At 51.0% G+C, this 25,444-nt stretch overlaps 1 protein-coding gene across 1 annotated transcript in view; it reads left to right on the forward strand.

The window, feature by feature from the left end:
• The first annotated feature begins 623 nt into the window (after window positions 1-623).
• Window positions 624-25,444, forward strand: part of ANKRD13A (ankyrin repeat domain 13A) — a 38,121-nt gene continuing 13,300 nt past the window's right edge. Inside the window, exons 1-7 of the mRNA XM_051973018.1 lie at window positions 624-893; window positions 12,822-12,954; window positions 13,871-13,995; window positions 17,431-17,476; window positions 19,054-19,197; window positions 19,830-20,019; window positions 24,587-24,653. Coding sequence (XP_051828978.1) covers window positions 795-893; window positions 12,822-12,954; window positions 13,871-13,995; window positions 17,431-17,476; window positions 19,054-19,197; window positions 19,830-20,019; window positions 24,587-24,653 — 804 coding nt within the window. The 5' untranslated portion in view covers window positions 624-794. The remainder of the gene's footprint in view (window positions 894-12,821; window positions 12,955-13,870; window positions 13,996-17,430; window positions 17,477-19,053; window positions 19,198-19,829; window positions 20,020-24,586; window positions 24,654-25,444) is intronic.

Consider the following 25,444-nt stretch of genomic DNA (forward strand, 5'->3'; position numbering starts at 1 on the left):
CCGTGGGAAGGAACGTCTTGCATTTTGTTTCTGCAAGAATTTAACAAATGTTTACTGATGGATTAATTAAACGCTGGTCGATTGACTTCCAGTCAGCGGAGTTAACCTTAATTTAGGTGTAGAAGTGACTTCCCCTTTTAATTTAAAAATTTCCTCCTGTTCGCAGGCATAGAAGCTCTTGACCAATCATAGAAGAATCCGCCCTTGCCCAATATGGCCGCCGGGGCGTCAAGCTCTGGGGCGGGGCCAAAGGTTGCTTGAATGGTTTTACCCGTTTCCTTCTCCCCACCCCCTCCGATACCGAACCAATGGAAAAGCCCGAGTTGTGGTCGAGACTAACAGCGCCGCTCGGGGCAGGGGGAGGTCTGAAGGCTAGAGAGCAGCCGAGTTTGGGCTTCCAGCTTCAGCGTCTTCAGGTGGAGACCGGCCGCTCTAGGCGTGGTTGGGTAGATCTCTAAGCTTACGGTCGGGCGCCGGAGAGCTCCAGAGCGCTCAGACGGCGCAGCCGCGCGTCGGGGTCCCCCCCCCCAGCCGGTCCTGGATGGTTTGGCGCAGCCTTTCCCTGTTTGGGACAGTTCGGGCGGAGAAGTCGCGGGCGGAGCGCGCCGGCGTCTGGGCGGAGGCGAGCGGGGCGGCTAGCGGCCGAGGCCGGGGGACTGACGGCTGCGAGCGAGCGGGAGAGCCGGAGGGCCGGAGGGCCGGAGGGCCGGGACCCGGGGCCGGGAAGCGAGGGTCGGGCCGGGCCCGCCGTCTTGCGCCGCTCGGGGCCCCCCGGGGCGGGCGGGGGCCTCAGCATGTCCTGTGGTAGTGACGGCCCCAGCAGCCAGTTCCCCTTGCACGCCCTGGTCTGGAACAATGACTACCGGCAGCTGGAGAAGGAGCTGGACGGTCAGGTGAGCGGGCCGCGCTCGGGGGAAACTGAGTCCAGGAGTGGGTCGGGCGCGTCAGGTAAATCCTCCCACCGACGCTGTCGGGAAACTGAGTCTAGAGCGGGCCTGGGCCTGGGAGCGGCGAGGGCCAAGACTTCTTGGGTGGGGGGTGGGTTTGGAGGTCGGGAGCTGTGGGGACCCCGACTTCACAGATGAAGGGGGGAAACTGAGTCCAAGAGTGGGCCTGGGGCTGGCAGCTGCGGGGGACACTGACTCCTTGGGTGGGATTTCGGGTTTGGGGGTCAGGAGCTGCGGGGGACACTGACTCCTTGGGTGGGATTTCGGGTTTGGGGGTCAGGATTTGCGGGGGACACTGACTCCTTGGGTGGGATTTCGGGTTTGGGGGTCAGGAGCTGCGGGGGACACTGACTCCTTGGGTGGGATTTCGGGTTTGGGGGTCAGGAGCTGCGGGGGACACTGACTCCTTGGGTGGGATTTCGGGTTTGGGGGTCAGGAGCTGCGAGGGACACTGACTCCTTGGGTGGGACTTTGGGTTTGGGGGTCAGGATTTGCGGGGGACACTGACTCCTTGGGTGGGATGATGGGTTTGGGGGTCAGGAGTTGCAGGGAACACTGACTCCTTTGGTGGGATGATGGGTTTGGGGGTCAGGAGCTGCGGGGGACACTGACTCCTTGGTGGTGGTGGAGGGTTGGGGTCAGGAGTTCCGGGGATCGGATTTCTAAATGCAGAGGGCAAACCATGGGTGTCAGGAGCTGCAGGAGACCCCAATTCTAGTGATGCATGGGGGAGGTTGAGGAGGCTGAGCTCATAGCCGGGGCTGGAGGGAAAACTGAGTCCCAGGGTGGTGAGGAGTCCAGAGCTGCAAGAGACCTTGGCTTGCCAGGAAGGGAAATGGGGAGGGGGGAGGGGACAAAGTGCAGAGAGTCCCTATGACCCAGGGGTGGAAGGGTTCTGAGAAGTCTCCTGTGTGTCCAGAGAGGTGGGCAAGGGCCGCAGGGGCCATCTGGGCCAAGTGTAGTCAATGAGCCTTTATTCTTCGGGCAAGGGTGCCAGGCTCTGTGCTCAGCCCCAGGGATCCAGAGAAAGGCAAAAGACAATTCTTGCCGGGGATGAGCTCATAATCTAATGGGAGAGACAGCTTGCAAACCGTTCCGGAGCAGCAGCCAGAGGCAGGATGGGTTGGAGTAATCAGCCCTGGGGAAGGCACTGGCCTTAGGAAGGGCTTCCTGGAGTAGGTGGGGATTCAGTGGAGACTCGAAGGAAGCCAGGGATGAGGAGGGAGGCTGTTCCTGGCCAGGTGAGCCCTGGGCTGGGGGAACAGCTTAGGAAGGGTGTTGACCTCCAGAGGACTTTGCTGGAGTTATGGAGTATGGGTGCCATGATTGGTTCTTTTTAGCAAAGTCACTTTGGTGGCTGAGGGGAGGATGCTTGAGTGGGAAGAGGTTTGAGGCAGGCAGAAACCCCCCTTCCTCAGCAGCAGTCCAGGGATAAGGGCCCATACTGGGACAGGGCTGGGTCTGAGGAGAGAAAGGCGGGTGTTACAAAGGTGAAAGGGATAGGCCTTTGCCACAGATTTGATTTAGGGGGTGAGACAATGAGAACCCAGGGTGACCCCTGGGCTGTGTCAGAGGGGGTTGGAGCTGCCTGACTTGGTACTGAGGTTGCCCATCAGAGCTGTCTAGGAAGGGGTTGAGCTGGCTGCCTTGTCCCTGGAGGTCTTCCGGTGGAGGCTGAACTAGATAATCTTCCTGGAGATTCTGTGGCTCTGCACCCTGGGGACCATCGACATTCTTAGCATGTAGTAACTGCTTTGTAAATGCCTTTGGGGTCATTCATTTCAAGGCTCACGGAAGGCTCGCCCCAATCACCCTCCCTGCCGGACTTTATTCTGTCTCTAATGCATTTATGGGTCATCCTTTGGATTATAATTACGGTGTATGTGGCAGTTAGCTGTCTTATCACTAATGTTATCGCTTGGGTTTGGCCGCTTTGAGGTCAGGAACTGGCTCTTAACTTTTTGGCTCCTCTGGTGCCCAGCTTGCGCAGTGGGCCTGTCGAAATGAAAATAAGCCACGATTGTAGAGCACCCTCTCAATAACCCTGGATGAGATGGGTAGGGCACTATTATTGCCCCAGTTTTACCTGGGTGGAAACCGAGCCTCAGACGTGTGTCATGGTCACATAGCTCACACAACCCACATCCTTGGGGCCTGGGTTTGAACACAGTGCTTTCTTGATACCAGACAGTTAGCAAGTATTAATGAATGCTTGTCCAGTTGTGTAGTGCCAGCCAGCTAGGGTAGAAATTGGGAGTGAGAGGTCAGATTGGGGAGCACATTTTGCAGTAACTCTGAAAACTGGGACTTCTTATTGTCGGTGTATTAGTTGGTCCCTGGGGCTCCTTACTGTTGGTGTATTAGCCTGTCGGTGTATTAGCCGGTTGGTGGGGTTCCTTACTGTCAGTGTGTTAGTCTGTCCGTGGGGCTCCTTACTGTCGGTGTATTAGTCGGTCCGTGGAGCTCCTTACTGTCGGTGTATTAGTTGGTCCGTGGGGCTCCTTTCTGTCAGTGTTTTAGTCGGTCCGTGGGGCTCCTTACTGTTGGTGTTTTAGTCGGTCTGTGGGGCTCCTTACTATTGGTGTGTTAGTTAATTTCTAGGGCTCCTTACTGTCAGGGTGTTAGTTGGGCTCTTTACTGTTGGTGTATTAGTCGGTCCGTGGGGCTCTTTACTGTCGGTGTATTAGTCGGTCCGTGGGGCTCCTTTCTGTCGGTGTTTCAGTTGGTCCGTGGGGCTCCTTACTGTCAGTGTATTAGTCAGTCTGTGGGACTCTTTACTGTCGGTGTTTTAGTTGGTCCGTGGGGCTCCTTTCTGCCGGTGTTTTAGTCGGTCTGTGGGGCTCCTTAACGTCAGTGTATTAGTCAGTCTGTGGGACTCTTTATTGTCGGTGTTTTAGTTGGTCCGTGGGGCTCCTTTCTGCCGGTGTTTTAGTCGGTCTGTGGGGCTCCTTAACATCAGTGTTTTAGTCGGTCTGTGGGACTCCTTACTATTGGTGTGTTAGTTAATTTCTAGGTCTCCTTACTGTCGGTGTGTTAGTCGGGCTCTTTACTGTTGGTATTAGTCGGTCCGTGGGGCTCCTTACTGTCAGTGTATTAGTCAGTCTGTGGGACTCTTTACTGTCGGTGTTTTAGTTGGTCCGTGGGGCTCCTTTCTGCCGGTGTTTTAGTCGGTCTGTGGGGCTCCTTAACGTCAGTGTTTTAGTCGGTCTGTGGGGCTCCTTACTGTTGGTGTTTTAGTCGGTCTGTGGGACTCCTTACTATTGGTGTGTTAGTTAATTTCTAGGGCTCCTTACTGTCGGTGTGTTAGTTGGGCTCTTTACTGTTGGTGTGTTAGTTGGTCCGTGGGGCTCCTTACTGTTGGTGTGTTAGTCAATCTCTAGGGCTCCTTACTGTCGGTGTGTCAGCCGGTCCGTGGGGTTCCTTACTGTCAGTGTATTAGTCAGTCCGTGGGGCTTCTTACTGTTGGTGTGTTAGCCAGTCCGTGGGGCTCCTTAACGTCAGTGTTTTAGTCGGTCTGTGGGGCTCCTTACTGTTAGTGTTTTAATCGGTCTGTGGGGCTCCTTACTATTGGTGTGTTAGTTAATTTCTAGGGCTCCTTACTGTCAGTGTGTTAGTCGGGCTCTTTACTGTTGGTGTGTTAGTTGGTCCGTGGGGCTCCTTACTGTTGGTGTGTTAGTTGGTCCGTGGGGCTCCTTACTGTCGGTGTTTTAGTCCGTCCGTGGGGCTCCTTACTGTTGGTGTGTTAGTTGGTCCGTGGGGCTCCTTACTGTTGGTGTGTTAGTTGGTCCGTGGGGCTCCTTACTGTCGGTGTTTTAGTCCGTCCGTGGGGCTCTTTACTGTGGGTGTGTTAGCCAGTCTGTGGGGCTCCTTACTGTCAGTGTATTAGTCGGTCCGTGGGGCTCTTTACTGTCGGTGTATTAGTTGGTCTGTGGGGCTTCTTACTGTCAGTGTTTTAGTCGGTCTCTAGGGCTCCTTACTGTCGGTGTTTTAGTCGGTCCGTGGGACTCCTTACTGTCGGTGTTTTAGTCCGTCCGTGGGGCTCCTTACTGTTGGTGTGTTAGTTGGTCCGTGGGGCTCCTTACTGTTGGTGTGTTAGTTGGTCCGTGGGGCTCCTTACTGTTGGTGTGTTAGTTGGTCCGTGGGGCTCCTTACTGTCGGTGTTTTAGTCCGTCCGTGGGGCTCTTTACTGTGGGTGTGTTAGCCAGTCTGTGGGGCTCCTTACTGTCAGTGTATTAGTCGGTCCGTGGGGCTCTTTACTGTCGGTGTATTAGTTGGTCTGTGGGGCTTCTTACTGTCAGTGTTTTAGTCGGTCTCTAGGGCTCCTTACTGTCGGTGTGTTAGTCGGTCCATCGGGCTCTTTACTGTCAGTGTATTAGTTGGTCCGTGGGGCTCCTTACTGTCGGTGTGTTAGCTGGTCCGTGGGACTCCTTACTCTTGGTACATAGTATATCGTGGTGCAGAGACAGGTGTGCCCAGGCTATTAGGTGGCTCCAGGGCAGCTCTGAGATCATCAGGAAAATGCAGTGGAGAAGCACAAATGATTTTCATTTGGTTGGCTGAAAAAATCCGCAGGCTAAGCATTGCTCTGTTGAGTGAAAAGTTGCTGCCAAGCTTGGCCTTCACCCTTGCCAGGAAGCTGCCCGCTGCAGTTCTCCTCAGACAGCCCACTGTCAAAATGGCCCGAAACCCCTTGCAACCCAAGCATCCTTTTCTCCTCGGGGACAGTGGTTGGTTTTTGTTGCTTGAACCCTCTCTGCCCACGCTGGTTGAATGCCTTTGGAAGGTTTGTGCATTTAATTAGACGACACGGTCCCAACAGGTATTTTGACATTCCCTCTCCCAGTGATTCCCCAGCCCTGGACCAGCCCGCCTCTCCTAACTGGCCGGCACAGTTCCTCCCGCTGGCCTTAGCTTTATTTCCAGAGCTGGACGATGGTGAATATGGATGCCTTTTTATGTATCCAGGTGGGAGCTGGGACGCCTTCTGCAGAACTAGTGCTAGAACGGGTACTGGTAGAAGGGGTGCCAGGGGTCTGACTGGTCTTTCCTAGTTAAATATTGGAAGCTTTTGGGGCCATATTATTTCTGGTTCTGTGTGTGTGAGAGAAAGATGGGTGTGTTTCCACCTCCGTGCCTGTGCTCCCACGTGAACAAGTAGCCCCAGATCTCAAATGGACTTGGAGGCACCCGGGAATCCTGGTCTGCTGTGTCTCCCCCAGTGCCCTTCCCCTCTGTCTCTGGCCCCTTCCTTCATGCCCTGTTCTGAAGGCATCCCCAAGCCTTTTCGGTCCTGAACTCTCTTTGAAGACGATTTTGTGCAGGGTCGTGTATCCTTTTTCTCTGAACTTCATCACAAATTGAATGGGCCTTTGCGTGACAGAACAGATGAGGACGGTGGTATGAAGTGAGAAGTCTCCCCTGACTACGGACTTTCCTTTTTCAGTCTATTAAGATCGACCTTTGCCTTTACTCTGTGGCTCATCTGGGTAGGTCTGGCCTTCTCTCGACCGTGCAGAACGTCAGCATCTTTATGGGCCTTTATGTTTGTCCGGTGTCTGTCGTTGGTGCCCAGGAGTGGATGGAATAAGGACTGAATTAAACCGTAACTTGGCTATATTTGCGCATTTTAAAGTAAGCAAATATGCTCCCAAGGGTGTATATATTCCCAGAGGTCATTCTGGGTAGACAGCAGAATTAAGATGCTTTATAGTTCTTTGTCAAATCATAAATGAGGTGAATGAACTAGGTCTTAATTTGTAGTGGAAAATGTATAGTTGAAAAATCACCTTTTCTTTCTGTTGATAGTAGTAAAATGAACTTTGTTCACTAAAAGTTCTTAGTGCCTCTTGACTTCAAGTAGTCAGCCATGTGGTCACAGAATTCAAATTTTATAGTGGATTATTTTTCTAGAACAAATCCATGGGCCGGCGGGTGGGCGGCCTTTATTAAGTACTATTGGTGTATAGTACTAGCTACTATAGCTGGGGCTAGAAAGTGAGGTGAAAGGCAGTTCCTACGCTCCAAGGACACGTCACTGTGGGGGGTGGGGGAAGACCATGCAAACAACCGTGTACGAATGCACAGTGGTCAGAATAAATGGAGGGAACAGTAGCCATGCTTGTGAACTGGGAGTGGTGAAAACATCCAGTTCTGAAAACAGGTTTTAGCTCTTCAGTGCGGTTGGGCTTTCTCATTTCCTCCCCCTGTGGAACAGAACCAGGATTTCGCTTGGCTTCTGCCTTCAGTCTGAGGTGGAGGAAACAAGAGTGGTCCAGAGAGAGGGGAAGCTCCTTTGGGAGGGGCCTAGAGAAGAGGAGGCCTGGGTGGGATAGCCAAGGGGAAGGCCCCAGGGGCAGGACCAGGACCACAGGCGAGCTGCTGGAGGCTTGCCAGAGCCCTCCCCGAGTAGCCTGGCCTGCCTCCTTCCTAGCGGTCTTCTGGCCTGGGTTGGCTGACCACTTGTGGAGAAGGGACGGCGGGTTTCTAACTCTGGGAGCATCCAGGTGAACCAGGATCCCCTTGTGGTGGGCTTTTTTGGGGTGGCTCTGTGATGCTGGTGATCAGCTTCTTAATTTCATTTATTCATTTCCTGGTGAGGCAGTTGGGGTTAAGTTTCTTAATTTAGAGTTTGATTTTTTTCCTGTGCAAAGGTCGTCTCCGTGGAAAGTACATGGCTGGGTCTTACCGCTCCTGCCGAGCCCAGGCTGTTAGGTCCTGGTGGTGAGGATGCCATTCAGAATATTAAGTGTTAGCGTTCACATTCCTCCCTCTGGCAGGTGCCAAAATCAGACTTTGCTTAGTTGTGGGAGCCTCAGGCTACTTACCTTTAAAATGGGGCTTTCTGGATTGCCTCTCTCAAAAGGCCCTTGTGAGGATCACATGACTAGAGGGTCATGAAGGCTTTCTGCAAACCCTTGCAGGGCTCCAGGAGGAGCCCTCCCTCTCCTGCTCATCATCGTTCAGAACCCGGAAGGACCTGAGATCCTCAGACTTAATGGCCCTGAAGACTTGGCTGAGGCTTTCGTTTCCCTTGGCTGAGGCCTTCGTCTCCCTTGGCTGCCTCCCTGTCAAATGAGAGGTTGGCTGAGGTTATCTCTGAGGGCTCTTCCTAGGCTAGATGCTATGGGGCTTGAAGTGGGCTTTCTGCATTACAAGGGGTCACAAGAGCTGGGTTCAAATCCTACTCCCCTTCTTAGTTATGTGAGCTGGAGCTCCTTGAGACGCAGTTCCTAGTTTGGAAATGGAAGGAACTGAATGAGAAAGGAAACACATGTATTAAGCCCCTGCTGTGTGCTAGGCACTGTACTTTCCAGGTATTATTCTGTTTGGGCCTCACAGTAATCCTGGGAGGAAAGTACTGTGAGGATCCCTAATTTACATTTGAGGAAACTGAGGAAGACGAGGCAAAAGGACTTGCTGGAGTCACAGGGTTGGGGGTCCAAAGCTGCTTTAGAACTCGGCCCTTCCTGGCCCCGAGCCTGCACTCCGTGGCATCCCTGCCCTCGGGGAGATTCTGAGAGTCTTGTTCAAGGTTGCGCATTGGTCAGGAGCCCAAGTGTGTTAGCAGAGCGGGGGCTGCCAGAAGCCAAGGTGCTTGTCTGCACATGCCGCTGGCTCCCTAATTATATTAGTCATGGCCCGAGTCGGCGCAGACTTGGGGCTTGCCTCTGCTCCCATTCACTCCGAGCCAATAATGGAGCCCAGTCCTTCGCTGCCGACCAGCTTATGTCTGTATGGGCACTTGGGGAACATGGAGAAAAGCAAATGATTAAAGGGGAGTGGGGGGAACACAAACCCACACAGAACCAGACGCAGGTCTTGCGTGGGATGGAGGCGTCGTGACGTGTAACATGAGCTCCCGGATCTGCGCGGGGCCTGGAGGTGCTTGGGTGGAAGGGCAGATTACTTCGGAAGGCACATTTCTGTGGCCTCGCAGGAGGGCTGGGCGGCTGGTGTGTGCTTCTCCTGCTTCCACTCCTTTTGCTTCTTTTGTCAGGTGGACAGGGCTGAGGTGGTCAGGAGGGCGGCGGAGGAAAAGTAAACCTCGTCCAGCTGAGGGGGTAAACACATCCCTGAGCTTGTGCCCAGTGGAAGCCAGAAATCTTGGCCATTTATTTGTCCAGACTAAAGGCCGCGAGTGAAAGGCTCCGAAGCACTCAGTGTTTGGCAAAAGAGAAAGTGATGGGGCCCAGCTGTTGACTGTTGTTAGCTCTCTCTCCATGTGGCCTGGAGCTTACTTGCCACAATGGAGGCCCTTTATTTTCTGCTCTTTGCTAAGAGCTTGTGAATGAGAAGTGGCTCCCCCGGTCACTTAGCTCTTGTTTGGACTGGGCTGGGCTTTTTTTTTCTTTTTTAACTCATATCCCAACATTGTGCAATTTGTCATGGAAACACATGGAAATAGAGTTTGTCTTCCCAGATTGCCGTCGGCAGCGTATTGGTGTTTTATAGCCACAACCAGTGATGTTTCCGCTTCCTCTAAATTCACTTTTAGCCGATTTAAGTTGGTCTATTTGGTGGTAGAGCAGTGGGACTCGTCTTCCTGAGTTCAAATCCAGCATCAGACCCCTACTAGCTGTGTGATCCTGGACAGGGGTCGGTGTCGACGTGGTGTCGGTGCTGACGTGGTGTCGGTGCCTCATCTGTAAAATGATGCCAAGAAGGAGATGGCAGAGCACGCCGTGTTCTTTGCCAGGAGAACCCCAAATGAGGTTGTGGGCACTGCTGAAGTGACCGAACAACAAAGTTCTAGAAGCTTCTGCCCCAAAGATGAGAAGGTTCTCCATTTTTGTTTTGTTTCTGAACCACCTAAGGCAGGGGTCCTCAAACTACAGCCCGTGGGCCAGATGCGGCAGCTGAGGACGATTATCCCCCTCACCCAGGGCTATGAAGTTTCTTTACTTAAAGGCCCACAAAACAATAGTCCGGCCCTCCAACAGTCTGAGAGACAGTGAGCTGGCCCCTATTTTAAAAGTTTGAGGACCCCTGGTAAGGAAATGACTTGTGGTTTTAGAGTCTGAAAATCTGTAGTCTAGTAGCCCCAGAGCTGCCGGGGCGGGGGGGTGGGGGTGGGGAAGGCGTGTATAAGAAGGAAAAATGAAAGGCCAGAGGAAAACTCTCTCCAGAAGAGGTCAGTTAGCCAAAGAAACATGATGGCCACCAGAGAACTGCAAAGTTCAATTTATTTGACCTTCCGGTTTCTTTAGGAAGAATAGCCTGAGGCTGGAATGACCATCCTAGAGAACTGATTTAGCTTCCCCAACCCCCAGCTCTGCCCTTACCTCTGGGCCCTGGGTTTTCTTTCGGGACAGGATGACTTTAAGGTTAAACTGGGGACACTGGAGCTCTGAAGTCCTGGGACAGTCCCCAATTTGTCCTTAATGAAATTTGAACTGAGGGCTTTTCATCTGGGAAGTGAAAATGGAAACTACCGCCTTCCCTCCGATAGTCTCATTATCCCAAACTGACCGCATCTTCTCTTGAGTGTCTATGGGTAATCAGGATGGCCAGCTGATCTCCGAGGCGGAGATGGGAGGCAGAGCAAGGGTTGGAAATAGATTCTTCCCTTTGGCACCTAAAACGCGCCTCTCTTCTGCCTGGTGTATTTGTTGCTTTGTTTTGAATTCTTTGTAGATTTAGAATTTTTTCAACACGAGGGATTGTATGTCAGCAGGTGCGTGTGTGTGAGTGTGAGAGAGTGTGTCTGTGTGTGTCTGTGTGTATACATACATGCATATATATTACATAGAAGAAATTATTTACGGGGCTCTTTGGGCAAATGCTCTTATCACAAGCCTTGAAGGAGGTCCAGCCAGCTGCTCCCAAATGATTGATGCTTCCCAACAGTAAAGGCTGCTCTTTGTCTCTCTCAGGAGGACGGCGGTTTTCCCACCTTTAGGCCGGGCTTTCTCTGGCTTCCAGGGAGATTGGTGACATTGATGGTGCCCATTTGTTGGTGTCCGCACAGGGCTCTCCTGTTTAGACAACCTGTAGTTAATGTTTATCGACGTAAGGAGAGTGGGTTCATTGCACTTTTTGTCGGGGGGGGGGATCTTCATTAGAGGCAGATGTCGCCTCCGGCCCCTGTTGTGGATCCATTTTGGGTTTTTCTAAGTAGAATGTGAGGTTCCTTCTCGCTGGAAGGGCCAGGGAAGGCGTCATGGAGGGGAGTATTCAAGCTGGGCCTTGAACCACAGTCAGCATTGGACTGAAAGGAGGGGATAAGACATTCGAACGATTGGAGCAAATGCTTTGAGGTAGAAAATCATGTAGTGAGTCTGGGCAGTGACAGAGTAGCGGTGAAGCGTGAGAGGAGTTGGGGGCAGAGTAACAGGGCAGAGGAGAGGGAGATGATTATGGAGCAGTCTGGCAGGAATGGCGATGTGGGCACCGTGGGTGCTGGAAGGGACTCCTCGGCCACAGGGCCCGGCTGCAGGACTGGCCGGCCCCTGGAACAGCCTGCTCTGTGGGACGGCTTGCCCGCTGTGGGACGCCCGCTCTGCTGCCCATGGAGTTGTTCCCCATCCTCAAGCCTGGCCCGGGCTGCCCTTCCCCGTGGTCCCTGCCGCTCCTCTCTCTGCCCTCTGAGGTCACACAGAGCAGGCTCAGTCCGCTTCCACATGGCGGCCCCAGCTTGAGGAAGGTCTGGTCACCTGGCCCGGAGGGGAGGCTGCAGATGGGCAGAGCGGAGAGCTTGTGCCCGCCTGCTTCAGAGGCTGTGGGAGGGCTGTCTCTCCACACGGGCTCCGGGACGCTCCCTCGGGGACCGCGCGGCCAGGAGGGTTCCAGTCCCAGGTCCCGGGGCTGTGCCCTTTATGTGGTAGGTGAGGCCGTGGCCCCTCTGTCTTAGCTGCGGAGCTTGGGGCAGCCTTTTCCACCTTTCTGTTCGTCACAACCAGAGCCGGCTCCTTGGAGACGCGAGGAGGACGGAGCCTGGGGCCTGGCGCCGGCCGCCACCACTCGGGAGCCGAGTGATCTGGCAAGGGCTTTGAGTCTGCCCTCGGTTTCTTGGCCTTCGGAGGGCAGATGATGATGTTTCCAGCTGGGGTGGTTGGGGGGCAATGAGAGAGTAACGGGCCCAACTTGGGCCTGGCCGCCGTGCTGTGGTGCAGGGTGAGGACCTCAGGCCCTGGTTTGGAGCCGGCCTGTGGGGGCCCGGCCGACCCCGGGCTTTGGCTTACCATAAGACGACGATGGCTGGCCTCCGAGGGCCGCGCCTCTGAGCCTTGGCTTCTGCCGGGCTCGGTTTGATCATCCCAAGGCACGGACTCCATGAGAGGGAACCGGGAGATGGGACGGAGTTGCCGGAGGAGGGGCTGGGCTCGCCCTTTTCCTGGGTGACCTCATCTGACAGAGCATCCTGCTGACCTCCCTAGGCCTGCTTCCTGCCCTGTGTGATGGGGGCCCCACAGGAGAGGAGGGCTAAGGTCTTCCTCTCGACCCCAGAACCAGGAGAGAATCGGGGAATGTCCCGGGAGTCGTCTCTAGGAGACGGGAGGCTGGGCCTGCCTCGAGCCGAGGTGCCCGGGGAATCTGGGTCAGGGCCGTAAATCGGCTCCTGTCGGCCCCTCCCATGTCCTGAGCCCTTCGATCGGGTTTGGCGGCTTGGGCACTGGCGCGCATCGGTTTGGTGGGAGTCCAGCTGGCGCCCAGCCCTCGGGTTCGTACCGAAATTGTCTTCTCTGCTTTCAGTTTGATTAAAATCTGGTATTTCCTGTTCTCGGTTGAACACTGAAACGCGTTTCCCCGGGGCATGTGATGGCAAAAGCCCCTCTCCTCTCGGTCAGCCTTGAGGGTGGTCCCGGGTGCGGAGCTCCTCCTCGGCTCCGCTCTGGGAGCCCCAGTGACTGAACATACCTTGTGGTCCCTTCACAGAATGTGGAAGCCCTGGACCCCAGAGGCCGGACTTTGCTGCACCTCGCTGTGTCCTTGGGACACTTGGAGTCTGCAAGAGTGTTGCTCCGACATAAAGCAGATGTCACGAAGGAAAACCGCCAGGGATGGACAGGCAAGCCCACCCCACAGTTAACAAAAAGACAATGTTTTCCTTGCAGGTTCTGTCAGTCCCAAGCCAGCCTGAATCAGTGTTACTGGAAGTACATATTAGCTGACTCATGAGTTCTTTTTCCTTGGGACAAGAGAATGGGGAGGGTGGGGGGGAGGGCCGGGGGGGAGGCTGCGAGCCGGGATCCACCCCACGGTCTCAGTTCTGTTCCCCATCTCCGGCCCTCCTGGTAGGGGGAAGGCGCTGCTGTCAGGCCTGCACTTGTGTGGCTGGGGGCCAGATATGATGGCAGCTGTGTGGGAAGTCCCCAGGGAAGGGGCAGGGGACTGGAGGCATAGTCCTAGCCCTTGGGGTCTGTTGGATTCCAGTGTCATCCTCCCAGTGTCCCAGCCGCTCCCTTTCTGGGGGTTGTTAGCTCAGCTGGGCCAGCCTGAGGAGGGAAGGCAGCCCCACAGCTTTGCCCTCCTTGAGCTAGCTGCTGGCTTCTGTTTGGGCAAGAGCGGGGCGCCTTTCCAAGAAGGCAGGCCTTGGAGGCTCCTTGGGGTCCGAGTTCTCTGAGAACCTGTGGAGGGTGTGGGGCTGACCCTGGACCTTGAGAATCGTGCCCCCGCTGGACGGGTGGGTTCTGGGCCAGGCGGGAGACTGGCATCTCAGGACAAGGGCACAGGGTTTCCTTACCACATCGGCCACAGAGAGAGAGAGAGAGAGAGAGAGAGAGAGAGAGAGAGAGAGAGAGAGAGAGAGAGAGAGAGAGAGAGAGAGATGCCTTTTTTGGCCAAGGCGGCTCTCCAGGAATGTCTGCCAAGTTGCAGGGGGGTTGCAATTTGCACTGGTGGAGGGAGTGCCCTTGCCAGGGAAATAGCCCAGAGGGCTGCTCTTTGTTGGCATTTTAATGGACTTTGCTCTTTGGGGATTTTAGTTTTACACGAGGCGGTGAGCACCGGAGACCCAGAGATGGTGTACACCATCCTTCAGCATCGGGATTATCACAATACCTCCATGGCCCTGGAGGGCGTTCCTGAGCTGCTCCAGAAGATCCTCGAGGTACGTAAACCCAGCTGATCCCAGGGTGTCCTCCGGAGCCTGGCCGAGGCTTCCTCCTTCCTGTTCTCCCCAGAGCGGACCAGAGACTCACACATACCGGCCAGTCTTCGAGGCCCCCCACTTAGCCTTCGTGCTAGTCTATCAGAGCCTGAACTTGAACTCGGGCCTTCCTGACCTGTTAAGCACTGTCCCAATGAAGAGCAACTTCATCCCAGATAATAAAGGCATAACTGTCTCATTAGGCCTTCCACTAGAACCCTTCATGGAATATTTTATCCCTTTTTTTCCTAGATACTCTATAATGTTGGCTTAGCTTCCAGACTTGGTTATTTTCTCAACTTTTGTTGATGGATAGAGTTTCTGGGACAACATTCTTTAAACATTGTTGGCAGGATCTTTTCAGGAGATCCATCTTGATAATACTAAGCCCTCATTTGCCATTTAAAATATTTTTTCCATCTGTATTTCTTGGTATTGATTTTTCTTCCACACAAGAGCGTGTCACAACAGACAAGGAACAGTTCTGCAAACCTTGTTCCATTTGTTGGAAATTGAAGAGATTTCAAAACTGGAGAAATCAGGGTTATTCTTATTAGATTTTGTTCCATTTTAGAAAATTAAATTTAATTTTTTATAAAAATGTTATTTATTAGCAAGTGATGGATTTGTTGTTATTTATTTTTTTGCTGAGGCAATTGGCAATTAAGTGACTTACCCAGCCAGGGTCACACAGCTAGAAAGTGTTAAGTGTCTGAGGTCAGATCTGAACGCGGGTCCTCCTGACTTCAGGGCTGATGCTTATCCATTGTGCCACTCAGCTGTCCCTATTTGTTGTCATTTTAAAATAAATTTCAACAAATATCTAAAGATAAATCAGTTTAAATTTTGAATGTGGTAAAAAAAAAAAAAAAAAAAGAAAAGTTCTCTGGGGTTCCACAGTAATCTTTAACAGGACTCCTGTTTTTAAAGGACTCCTGAGACCCAAAAGATTTTAAGAACTGCTGTCCTAGGGAGACCTTCTCTGTCATCAGCAAGGTGGCACATTCAGCTCTCCATTTCCTGTATTATTTTCATCTTCCTGTGATTGCTAGCATTTTGGGTGGTAATAATTAACATTAATAATAGCATTTTTAAAGAGCCTGCTAAATGCCCGGCTAAGCACTTTACAAACATTATCTCATTTTTGTGAAGACCGAGTTAGCCCCCTGGATACCTTAGAATCAGCCGGAGTCAGGATAAGCAAAAGTCCTTTTCTTCTTGGTCTTTAGGAGTAGAAGTGAAGGGGATGGATACAGGATCTCCACGACCTCTCTCCTTTGTCTCTTGCCAAAGTGACCCTGGCTAGTCTTACTCCACCCCCTAGTCCCTCCTACAATTCTCTGTATACACCAATTATCGAGCCAACACAGGATAGTGGGAAGGGCCCTTTTCCAAGCATATGCTAATAGAGTATTTGTCCAATTGGTAATTAGTGCTGGGTTGTCCAGAACTCAGTGCCTCAACTCAAGCCCTTTACACATTTTGTCCTCACTACAGTCTTGGGAGGTAAGGGCTGTCGACATACTTATGGTATAGATGAGGAAACTCAGGGTAATGTAGCTGTGAAGTATCTTGAGGCAACATTTGAACCTGGGTCTTCCTGAGTGTTCTATCTACTGTACTACTGAGGATGGGTGCTCAAGATTTGCACCTGCTTTAGTGGGGATACCTTCGGTGTTTCTTTGTTGCATGGAATATTGGCTTTGGTCCTTAAGGCTTTTTTATTGTCTTGAGGAAGAATCCTTCTGATATATATATTTTTAAGATTTTATGCAGTATTTTATCACAGACTCTGCAAGAATCTCAGAGTTAATTGATTTTCTTATAGAATTAGAGATTCAAGAGCCCTTAGAGATCATCGAGGCTGGGCGTATCCAAATCAAAAAAGCAATGGGGGCCACTGATTTGAACATAATAAGCATCCCTGTGGATGCACAGTGACTATTTTAAAATACCATATTACCTATGTTTTGTTATATGTCTGTATTGTTAAAAATAATTACATTTTAATCTTCTTGGGGGCTATGCTTTGGAGCATTGTGAGCTGCATGTTGGACATCTCTGGACTAATTTACCCCCTTCATTTTCTTTTTTTTTTTTAATATAGCTTTTTATTTACAAGTTATATGCATGAGTAATTTTACAACATTGACAATTGCAAATCTTTTTGTTCCAATTTTTCCCCTCCTTCCCCACCTCCTCCCCCAGATGGCAGGTTGACCAACACATGTTAAATATGTTAAAGCTTAAGTTAAATACAATATATGTATATGTGTCCAAACAGTTATTTTGCTGTACAAAAAGAGTCAGACTTTGAAATAGTGTACAATTAGCCCGTGAAGGAAATCCAAAATGCAGGCGGACAAAAATAGAGGGATCGGGAATTCTATGTAGTGGTTCATAGTCATTTCCCAGAGTTCTTTACTCTTACCCCCTTCATTTTCCACAAAAAGAAACTGAGATGTAGAGAGTTGAAATGCTTGGCCGAGGTGAGACATGTAAATTACAGCCCCTGGATTAGAATTCAGGGCCTTCCTTGGCTTCCAAATCTCAGTGCTCTTTCTATTGTGGCCCTTGGCCTTTAATAGGATGTATTGGGTTCAGTTCTGGGCAGGGGCAGAGCAGTGTCCAGAGGAAGCAGCTAGGTTGGAGAAGGATGTGGGGTGGTCCGTTCTCTATCAGGACGAGACGCAGCATCTAGGAAAAGGCATCTGGGACCCGAGAGCTGTCTCCTGAACAGGTCAACATATGGGAGCGATGGTGGGAAGGGGGGTGATTGTGGAGAGAGGTCCTTTTGGGCTGTGGGTCAGAGAACATTTCCTAAACACAAAACAGTGCAGAGAGAGAATGGTGGCCTTGGGAGGGTCTTAAATCCCCTCTCCCCCTAGTTCTTTAAGCAGAGGCTCGGGGTCCTGGGGGCATTATCTTCTGCCTCCGGTTTGGTCCAAACTATGGTGCGACCCTGCCCTGAGATGTCCTGCCATATCTTTTCCAAGGTGGAACTTTGCTGGCATTCAGGGACACAGTCTCTTTTTTGTTAACAACACTCTTGATGGAGGGATAGTGGGTCGTTATTTCATTCTATTTATAAAAGTTGTGTATCTCAAACGTTCATTCCTAGATATGTAATAGTTTTTCTTACTGCTACAAGTGAGGTTTCTTTCTTTTTTTTTTTTTATTTACATTTTCCCATTTTTTATTTGTATACAATATTTGTATTATGTACAAATAAATTTGTAATTTATTTTGTGAATTTGTCTTGGATCTTGAAATTGTATTGGACTCATTTATTTTCTCATAATAACTATAATGATATTAATATTGTTTGGTAATTCTGAGTATACAGTAATGAGCCTGATTTATAGTGAATTCGGCATTTTCATTTGTTCCCTGCAGGCACCTGATTTTTATGTGCAGATGAAATGGGAGTTTACTAGCTGGGGTAAGTGGCCGGTTGGTTTGAATTTATCACTATTTTAAAATTTAAGCCCTAGTCTCTGAAACCTGTTGCTGTAACTTGGAAAGAAACTGCCAAATGCCAGGTTAAACTTGCTTTAGGAAATAAAGATGTTTGCCAGGCAGACTCCTTAATAAAAACTAGCCTTTGTAACTGTGAGATCGTTGGCGTTTTGAGATACTTTCTTTCTGTTTCTGATGATCTGCTAACTCCCCAGCTTTGCTTCTCTGATCTCGTAGCCCTTCTGTTTCCTCCAGTAGGAATGATTTGTAAACCCTTAACAATAGTAGCAAATGTCCTTTTTACAATGTGAGTAATCCCCAGTGCACACTACTTTGGGGAGACCTGGGGAACCCCTGGCAGCATTCGTGGAGAAAGCTTGAATGTTTGAAACAGTGGGCATGGCGACTTGGCTGGTTAGAGGAGGATGGCCAGGGTGTTCTTAGGGTAAGAGGGGAGAAGTGGTGCGTGAGGGCCTGGGGGAGAGCTCCCGAACAAGGGGAGCCAGCTCCCCGGGCCTCGGAGCCAGGCAGCAGCTGCAGCCCTCACCCTGGCTCCTTCGGACAGGCTGCCCCGGCTGGCCCCTCCAGACATTTGTGACGTGCTCTGCCTCAGTGTGGGCAGACTGGCCCGCTGAGATACCCCGGACCGTGCAGGGAGGCCCTGCTGCCCTTGAGCCAGAGTCTCCGACTCTCCCTGCTGGGAGTCTCTGGGCAAGTGGTTGGATCTCTGCTTCATCTGTAAATGAGGGGAGAGCGATGTCACCCGTCTTGTGAGGATAGAAAGAAATATTTCTAAAGCTCTTAGCACAAGGCCTGGTTTACATCGGGCCTTACTTAATGAATGTGTTTCCCCTCCTTCCTTCCTTCCTTCCTTCCTTCCCTCCTTTTCCTTCCCTCCCCTACTCTTTTTCTTCCCTTGCTTGGATATACCTCCTCTTCATGGCCATCTCAGAATCCTCCGCTTCCTTACAACTTTGCCTCGGTGATAGTTCCTGCAGGAGGCCTTTTTTCACCTCTGAGCCCCAGCCCTAGTTTATCATCTCCCTCCAAATTACCTTGTGGGGTGTATGTGAGAGCGAGAAAGATAGAGACAGAGAGAAAGACATACAGACAGATACGGAGACAGAGATAGCCAGAGATAGGGAGAGAGTGAGAGAGACAGACAGTGAGACAGAGCAAGAAAGAGACAGAGAGAGATAGAGGAAGAATGAGAGAGAGAGAGAGACAAGACAGAGACAGAGACAGAGCAAGACAGAGACAGTGAGATAGAGTGAGACAGAGAGGAAGAGACACAGAGACAACAAGAGAGACAGAGCGAGAGAGACACACAGATTTTTGGGCGTAAGGACTCTTTATGGTCTGTGTGCTAGGCACACAGAAAGAACTTAATAAAAGCTTATTAATGACTGATAAGTGTTCCTCTCCCAAACTCTGGTTCTCTGGGACTAGCACTAGATTCTCCTCTTCCCCCGGCCGTTTTCAACAAAAAAGGTTCCTCTCATTTAGACTTTGTGCTTTCTCTTTGATGGGCTTTAGCAGCTGCACCGTTTTCTTTTGCAGTGCCGTTGGTTTCTAGGATATGTCCCAACGACGTCTGTCGCATCTGGAAAAGCGGGGCCAAGCTACGTGTTGATATCACGTTATTGGGCTTTGAAAACATGAGCTGGATACGAGGAAGACGTAGCTTTATTTTTAAGGGGGAGGGTAAGTGATTCCGGGTTTCTAGCATTCACTTAGCACTTTGATGTCAGCCCGAGAAACTGCTTCCAAAGGAAGGTTGAGGTTCCTTGAGCTCAGGTAGGACTTTGTCGCTGCCACGATGGGCTCACGCTCGACACCCGATGAGAGACCAAAGCAGAGCATCTTGAGCTCGCCAGACACTTGTTTCTTGTTCCATTTATGTTTCTCTGACTGGCTTATGGACTCCTGGGGCCGGGGCGAGGCTCTATCTGTCAGGCCTCCTTGCCCCTCCTCCCCCCCAGTCTGTGCCGTGTCTGGCCGGGCGAGCTCCAGCAATCTCTGATCATCATCAGCAGATACAAAGCTGTGGGGGAATTATTTGACTTAAACATCTTTTTAAAGATTAGATGGCGAGCCGTTCGGGCCCCTTTTGTAAAAGAGGCTGCTGGACGCCCGTAGCCCTTCCATCTCCACGGGCCCACGGCTCTGTGACTCTGCGGGGGCCCCAACGCTTGTGGGGGTGGGAGAACAGGCCGCCTGGTGTCGTTACAGCTGATTTCCTTCCTTTGGGTAATTTGAGGGAGGGGTCAGCGTCCAGCAGAGTTCTCTTCTGGCCTTTTGGTCACAGGAACCCCCTCTGTCCCCCGTGTTAACAGATAGCTGGGCCGAGCTGATGGAGGTCAACCACGATGACAAAGTCGTCACAACCGAGCACTTTGATCTGTCCCAAGAGATGGAGCGCCTGACCTTGGACTCCATGAAGCCCAAAGGGAGGGAGGTGGAGCGGCGTCTCACCTCTCCGGTCATCAACACCAGCCTGGAGACCAAGAACATCGCTTTTGAGAGGTACTCGTCTAAGCCCGTTAGTGACGCGGGGCCCCGTGCCAGGGCCCGTCAGGCCGCTGCGGCCTTGTGGAAAAGGACGGCTGCCATGGCACGTGGACGGTGGGACGTGGGACTCCAGCCGGCAGCTGTAGGGCGCGTGGTTTCTGTAGCTCGTTATATAGTGCGTTGTATAGAGGTCCTTAGTTAGAGGGCTCCATTTTCTTTGCCCTCCTCCTCACTCACCTCGATGGAGTCCAGATCCATTGTAGTTCTCCGAGACCCTTCCCCAGCTGCCGCCTGAGTCACACAAGGGGCATCTTCTCTCTCTCTCTGGATTGGGCCAGTGCTGTGAATGGGATCATTGGCGAGGTTAACTTTTTAACAAGGATTTGAGCCTAATGACTTAGAGTGAGATTGTGGGAATTGTTTTTGTTCTTTTCTTTGAACAAGCTCTTTTCTACAGAAAGAGCTGTTTTAATAGCCTTGTACCTCAGTTCCCTAAAATTTCCATTACCGTGGATTCACTTTTGGGGTTCCTTCATTAATCCACCACAAAGGTCTTATCAAGCGATCACAAGGCTCCTTGGAGGCTTTCTTGGCCTCCTTATTTCTCACAGGCACACTGAATATTTCTAGAACAGTTCTCAGTTGAGGGAGCTCTGAGAGAGCCCTGTTTGTTTGCCTAGGACATCACACCCATTTCTCTATAAATCATTTCACACATTTGGTGACAGTTTAAGTTAGGAAGGAAAACATATTTTAATTTGTTTAGATTCTTTTTTGAATTTTCTCTTTTCAAAGTCTTTTCTTAACTCTTCTACTTATGAAAAAATCTTTATAGAATATAAGTATTTTATATTTTACTCAAATTTTTTTATTTTTATATTTTATTTACTCAGTTTCTAGAAATTGAGTAAATTGGAAGGTTTCCTAGAATCGCAGCAGAATTTGGAGTTGGCAGGGGTCTCAGAATCGTTTTCCCAGGAGAACAGGGCCCAGAACGGCCAACTGACTCGTCCTGTCACCTGGGGAGTGAGTAGCCAGGCCTGGGTGTTGCCCCAGATCTCTCGCTCTTCCACTGGGTCACTTGCAGCCCAACTAGAAGGGATTCCGGGCTCAGTTGGCCAGTCGGAAGTGTCAGGAAAATGGCCTGCGTGGTCCTTGCCGTGTCAGCCAGGTAGCCCAGTGTAGACATCCCTTCTGGTGCCCCTCTTCTTAGTGACTGAGGCTTGGGGGTCGGCCGATGACTGGGCCTGGCCCTGATGTCCCAGCACTCTCCTCTCCTGGGTCCAGCTGAGAAGCAGGGGCTTCCTGGGCCGTCCTTGGCCCGGCAGGGAGTCTCGGCAGCTTCTGGGGAGGAATTTGTCAGGAGTGACCAGCAGGCCAGCTCTCTCCTCAGCTCCTAATGGAGGGGCTCCCATCCCTCATGGCAGAGAGATGCCACTTGGTCAGTATGGTTTGCTCCCAGGTGAAGGCCCGCAAGGCCAGGACGCTTTGGTTAGCTTAAAGTCGCTAACACTGTGTGTTCATGCTGATACAAAACTTGCATAAGATTTGCCCCTTCAGTCTTGACGTTTAGCAGGGCACAAATAATAAAATGGATTGGGGCGTAATGCAAGCACCCACCATGGGTCGAGCCCTGTCAGCTCTGATGGTGCAAAGATAGTATCAGGGCCGCCCGCGGTGGCTCAGGTAGGAGGCTGTGTCCCTGCTCTGAGTCCCACACAGAAGGGCCTTCTCTTTGCCAGGCCCCAGGGGTCGGGAGAAAATCCCTGTATGGCTCCTGTCCTCAGGAGCCTTCAGAGAGAAGGTCAGGTAAGGCAGGATGGGGGAGAGGGGAAGCCCCAGAGTACTCTAGGGAGAGTGAGAGGAGAGCAGGCTGAGGCTGGGGAAGTGGAGCCCAGGAAAGTTTCTCAGGAAGAGGTCAAAAACTTGGAGGAGGAAGAGGAAGAAGGGGGAGAGGGCCAGCTGGGCCCAACCACTCGGCCGAGTCTGTGGAGAATGAGACTCAGGGGGCCTGTAAGCATTGGGTGCTCTGATCGGCCTCTCCAGGGACAAGAGTTTGTCACATATGGCTGCTTCTTCCCTTTGGATGGCTCGTTGAGGGACTTTTTCTCCATCTCTTCCTTCCGGTCTGTCTCTGTGGACTGGAGTCTTTCCCAAGAAGATGAAGGAAAGCTTTTCTTTTGTGCCAGTCACAGGGAAAGGGGCGCCAGGTGCTCAGAGGGGATCGTTCCCAGGGCAGAGCAGCAGCTATCATGGGGAAGGGATCTAGCCCCCGCCCCTTTTCTCCTCTTACTGCCCTTGTTGGCAAGGGGGGCTCCGGTCTGCATGAAGCTTTCTGGCTTTGGAATTAGGGTCTCGATAAGCTGGAGCTGGAAGGGATGGCCCATCCTTGAAAGCCTCTGGGGTCTTGCCCGTTACCCACCTTGGCACAGACAAGTAGGCGAGGAAAGGAAGCCAAAGCCGGCCAGGTTGCCCCGAGCTGGGCGGTCCTGAGGGAGGAGAAGAATTTTGTCTCGGCTCTGGAAGTCCTTGGATTGGAAACAGTCCGTTATTGAGGATTTTGCTGGATTCCTGGTTAAAGCTAAGATGGAGTCTCTGGGGTTTCATGTGCCATTATCTCCTTATCAGAGGCTGCCTGGATCACAGGGCGAGGGGGTGCCGGGATTGCTGAGTCCTAGTGCGCAAGAATGTGGGCTTCCCGCCGTGGTTCACACGTAGAAAAACCGAGTCCTCCTCTGTCAGAGTGGGGAGGAGGGAAGGGAGGACAGAAGCCTAGAATTTCTTCTAAGGCAGGATACCACATGGATTAAAACTTAGAGGAGGAAGATACTGTACAGCAGTGGTTCTCAAACTTTTGTTTTCAGTATCTTTATCTTACTAAAAATTATCCAAGGATCTCTCCAAAGCGTTTTTGTTTATCTGGGTTATATTTATAGACATTTACCATATTGGAAATAAAAATTAATTTGGAATTTGTAGATCCTCTAAAAAGGTTTCAGAGATCCCCAGGATTCTCTAGACCATACTTTGAGAACCACTGCTCTACAGATTTGGAACAAATTAGGAAATGGTAGAGAGAACTTCGTTTTTTTTCTGCCCACATGTGACAGAATTTATCCAGTCAGTGGCCCAGGAAAATGAAACTGCTTTTCAGAGGCCCCTAACCCTTTTTTTTTACTCCTTGATTATTTCTGTCTAAAACCTTGGGCTTCAGGGTTATCATATTGCCTCTAGAGGTCTTCTTCTTCCCTTCCACCCTGGGATTAGGGTCATTAGGCAGGGAGAAGGTCATCTGTAGGAAAGCGGTGAGAATACAGTCTCTTTGTACTCGGTTAGCATTGGTTCCGAATGTGGCTGTTGCAGTGCCCTCCATAGTCTTATCTCATGGCGCATGCAGTTTTGTAATGATTCTTTTAAACTACTTTAATTCTTGTTCAAAAAGAATTTCCTTTATAAATGAAAAAAAAATTAGATTATTTGCCAGCTGATTTTCCTTGATTTGGACAACGTGGCCCCTTAATTCACTGTTCTTTCTACTGTCCGAGGTGAGCCGAAGGCAGGCGGGATGTGACCGGCACCTGAGCTAGGCGGGGGTGGCCCCCAGATGATGAAGGAGGGTGTGATGTCCTAGACAAAGGGGCGGAGCTTAGCAATGGCTCCCGAGTACTGGCCAGATTTCCCCATCCTGCTCTCTGAAAAGCCTCGGCCTCTGTCGTGAGGGGCGGCGTTGGCAGGACACGTGGGCTTGAGCGACTGGGCCTCTGGGCCTTTGCCCAAGGCTCGTTTGCTGGTGCAGTATTGAGATAGGACACAATTGGAATCAGTTACTCAGATGCTCATTGAGCCGGACGGCCTGGGACTTAAGGCCCATCAATGGCACAGGCTTTGGGGGCTTTCTGAGAAACCCACCACGGGAAGGGCCTCTCTTCCCCTTCCTCCTTGTGCCCCCTTGGAGTAGCCAGTGCTCTCATTTCCCAAGAATTCCTCACTTGAGTAAAATCTGTTTGTTGCAGAAGTCAGAACTGGAGACGATACAAGCTCACTGGTTGGGCTAAGTCAGGGTGACCAATTTATCTGGCAGGGTCAGCCCCCTTTGGAGCGAGCAGGTCCGGGGCCCACAGCCCCTGGGCTCCTCAGAGAGAATCCCACCGGGAAAGGGCTTCACACGCAGTAGCTCACAGCTCTGCCAGGTAGAGAGTTCAAGTATTGTTCCCATTCTGCAGATGAAGAAGCTTCCTGAGAAGGGGCAAGTCCCTTGTGCAGGGGCACGCAGACAGTAAGATGCAGAGATGGACTCCCAGATTCTTCCCACTGCCTCCAGCCACTTGGGCTCGTGAGGCCCTCACTGTGCTTCTGCTGGAGATGTTCCCTGCCGGGACCAGGGCCTGCTGAGGAGAAGGCGGGGGGAAAGGGGGTGTGCGACCTTTGCCCTCTTTTTGCTTTAATGTACACTTAGTTTCCAAGGTTCTCAGTCCCACATCTTTTGCTAAATTCATCTGGAAAAAAATATGAAAAGACAAGAGGGGTGAATCTAAATGGCGTGTTGTACATGTAGCAATTTGTGGTGTTCACTTTTTATCAGAACTAAATCCGGATTCTGGGGCTGGAGGACAGATAAAGCAGAAGTTGTTAATGGTTACGAAGCAAAGGTAAAATGAAACTCTTCAAATAAGATTTCATATGGCTTTTGAGCTCCTATGCAAATGAAGGCCTCTTCTGGGCCTTCTGGGCACTTCAACCCTCAAGATGATTGGGGTCTGGGGAAATGATTTGAATCTGTAGCTGCTACTGTGTCTCTTACTTGGGAAGACCTGACTCATAAAAGGGAAGCTCTCAGAGTATAAACTCTGAGAGCAAAACTCAGGCCTGCCCTTTAAAAAAAATAAAGTTCTAAATTGAACATAGTTAGAATAAATATAATGAACTTTCGTTATAAATGGCTTTCATTAGAATTCGTTTTTCTTTTTAAATTCTAATCGAAATGGAAGAGTTTCTACCACTTCAGTCATTCTATCAGGGATTGGGTGGTTTTATTTTTTGTTTTTTAATTATGGTAGAGTAAAGCTCATTTACTCGAGAGTCATTCTACTGCAGCTCTCTGTGAATTCTGGCCTTTTTTCTGAGCTGTATCCTACTGGTAAGATGAGTTCCATAATGATGACTTGAAGGCACAGTAAGATCCCAACATGCCTCCTGAATTCAGGTATTTGGCATGGTGACTTTATTATAAGTTTTTGAAAACTGTTAATCCCCTCAGGGTGCTGTCAGCAGGAACTCTGTTAACCGGAATGTTTGGTTAACCAAAACATCCCATTCCCCAACCATATTGGTGTTGGTTAAGTGCCATCCAAATAGCTTTAAAGACAAACAAACCAAAAACACCCTCCTGGCTTCTGCTCATTTCCTTTAGTCTTTTAGGCCTAGAGAAATTACTTCTCTT

This window comes from Antechinus flavipes, chromosome 1, assembly GCF_016432865.1.
Source record: "Antechinus flavipes isolate AdamAnt ecotype Samford, QLD, Australia chromosome 1, AdamAnt_v2, whole genome shotgun sequence".
NCBI classification, from domain to species: Eukaryota; Metazoa; Chordata; class Mammalia; order Dasyuromorphia; family Dasyuridae; genus Antechinus; species Antechinus flavipes.